Raw genomic sequence first — 2,531 nt, 5'->3', positions numbered from 1 at the left:
GGCAGGGGGCTGGACTCAGTGATCCTCCGGGGTCCCTTCCCGCCCAAATGTCTCTGAAATCTATGAGATGAATTGCTAATACTCATTTTTATATAAACTCTTAAAACAGAATGTTGATTCAATTTAGCAAAATAAATTTTGGTCACTGACTCCTGTTGCTCATGTTTCTTTGTTGGCAATAATCAAAGCCAAGTTTCACTTTTTCTTTCAAAGGGAATAGCTACATTTGGAATAGTTAACTATAAAGTGTTATTTTTAATGATGCATTTGAAATGAAAACAGCAGTTTGCAAAATAAGCCTTAAGATGTACATACTTAAGCACTAATTGCTCAAATAAGAAAGGTAATTGCTCCCAGAAGAAGACCCCTTCCTAGTTATAATCCTGGCCAAGGTTTTCAGTCAAGTTAGCAACAAAAGAAAATGGGGGTTTAGTCTTTGCTACCAGAAATGGCATTGTAGCAGGACAATTGGAGAATCTATCACAATCAGCACTGGTACTGAAGAGAAGGCAAACAACAATGAGAAAATCCAGTTAATCAACAGCTTGCACTGTCACATCTCTTTTAATATGAAGATTTCTAAATCCTTTATTTGTTTAACTGCTAAGCCTGTCAACACCTGTGAAATACAGCAGCTGTTCAACAGTGTATAACAGTTTAGGAGAGCAAGGAAAAAAAGCACTCCAATACTTTGGTTAGCAGATTTTGGAATGCACCAGGACACTAGGATTAAAACCCTCTAACTTCCACAAAAGGTGTTGTTTGTCTCATCCCAAATTTATTGTTGATTTTTCCTTCAAAATATTGAACTTTTATTTTCCAATTACCATGTTCCACGTACTCTGAAAATGCAATTAACCTGTCTGTGTGAACACATATCCACGTGGACACACACAGAAAACATATATGTGTAGGCATGAGAGCTGCAGTTTATAGTCTGATGCAATTTTCTAGGTGTTCAATTGCCAAGAAACACAGGAAATGGAACTTATTTTTTAAAGTATTTTTTTTTTGAATTGCCCATTTCCATCACAAACTCCAACATCTTATTATCTGTGTAGTACATCAGTGGGAACCAACTTTTGTGGCAAGCATGCCACCAATTAGCCCTGCACCCTCCCCAAGTGCCACTTTGATCCTTTAGTCTTACCCAATCTACCTCTCATCCTTCTACTCCCTGCGCTTTACTTTCTGCCTCAGCTGCTGCTCTGCTTTCTGCTTCCTGACCTACCTACAATTGTGCTGCCTGCCCCCTCTCCAATCTGCCAGGTGCCACACACACAGGCTGCCCATGCCTTTTGTAGCACCTGTGTCGCTCGCTGGCCACCCTGTTGTACCTAAACCACTTCGAATGACAAACAATATATTTTTACAGAAATTAACAAAAAACCCCAACCAAACTCAACAATAACTCTCACTCTGAAAAGCATTTTGTGATATTTTTCACTCAGCCAGCTGTACACTTGGGGAAGAAGTTTGATAAACTTTCAGATGCACACTGCCCTTCCTTCGGTCATGCCTGAAAGTTTGTCAGACTCCTCTTCCAGCTACACAGTCGGTCCAATAAAAGAGATCAGAAAACAAGTCTCAACTGTCACACACTTCTGGACCATCACAGCTGCAACAACACTCTAACCCCACTATTGCTCTAAAAACCACTTACGTAATTGTACAACAGCACTTTCTCCGTTTGTTGCAATGTAGTGTAGGGTTTGTTCACCATAGTATGATGCTCCGGTTTTATCAACCTCTGTACTGGCTATTACTAGCACAGCAGTAGCTATTAAGGTACAAAACAGAAGATACATTTAAAAAAAAATGCAAACCAGGTAGGCTCTATTCCACAAACAATCATATACACACTGAGAAATGCAGATGTGGCTAATTGTGAATTCTATCATTAAGGTGACTTGGATGCTTTCTCTACAGCCACTATTACCACATGCTCATGACTGCCTATCATTTTCTCTTTTTCACCTGAAATTTTCCCTTCTAGATTTTAACCCAAGGGGTGGAAGGGAACCTTTGAGAGAAGGATGAGAGCATAGCCCAGTCACTCCATTTTAGAATTATGCAAAAAATTAACAAACTTTTACTGACATAAAGAGACTATGTATATGCCCATATATAAGAGCATGCGATAGTAGGTTGCAGCATAATATTTTACCACCATGATTTTGAAAGATTTGCCATTACTCAACAAGTGGCAAAGCACACACTGGGTTACATAGTTTGTATGCACAAATGGAAGTACATGCATATACATGTAATTTAATATTTTACTCCCATAAACATAAGGCTCTAAACAGTAGAAATTATATTCATAGGCACATACAATTAGTAAGACTGCAATTAATTTCCACTATATTCAGTGACATCAGTTCATGGGACCAATTATTAATGTTGATTAGTTACATAAAATGTGCATCTGTGCTATTGTTCTAGTTTGGGACATTTTTTATCACGCAAATAAGGAAGAGCAGTAAGATCAGTGGACAAGGGAATGTCTTCCTCTTTCATGTTTTTTTTTT

At 38.4% G+C, this 2,531-nt stretch overlaps 1 protein-coding gene across 1 annotated transcript in view; it reads right to left on the bottom strand.

Annotated features, from left to right (window-relative positions):
* Window positions 1-2,531, bottom strand: part of EIF2A (eukaryotic translation initiation factor 2A) — a 60,665-nt gene that overhangs the window by 30,020 nt on the left and 28,114 nt on the right. Inside the window, exon 9 of the mRNA XM_019503133.1 lies at window positions 1,664-1,780. Within this exon, the coding sequence (XP_019358678.1) occupies window positions 1,664-1,780 (117 nt within the window). The remainder of the gene's footprint in view (window positions 1-1,663; window positions 1,781-2,531) is intronic.

Source organism: Gavialis gangeticus, unplaced genomic scaffold, assembly GCF_001723915.1.
Source record: "Gavialis gangeticus isolate Ggan-Ray unplaced genomic scaffold, GavGan_comp1, whole genome shotgun sequence".
In the NCBI taxonomy this organism is placed as follows: Eukaryota; Metazoa; Chordata; order Crocodylia; family Gavialidae; genus Gavialis; species Gavialis gangeticus.
Note: the sequence above shows the minus strand (reverse complement) of the source record. Positions and strands in the feature narration are given on the sequence as shown.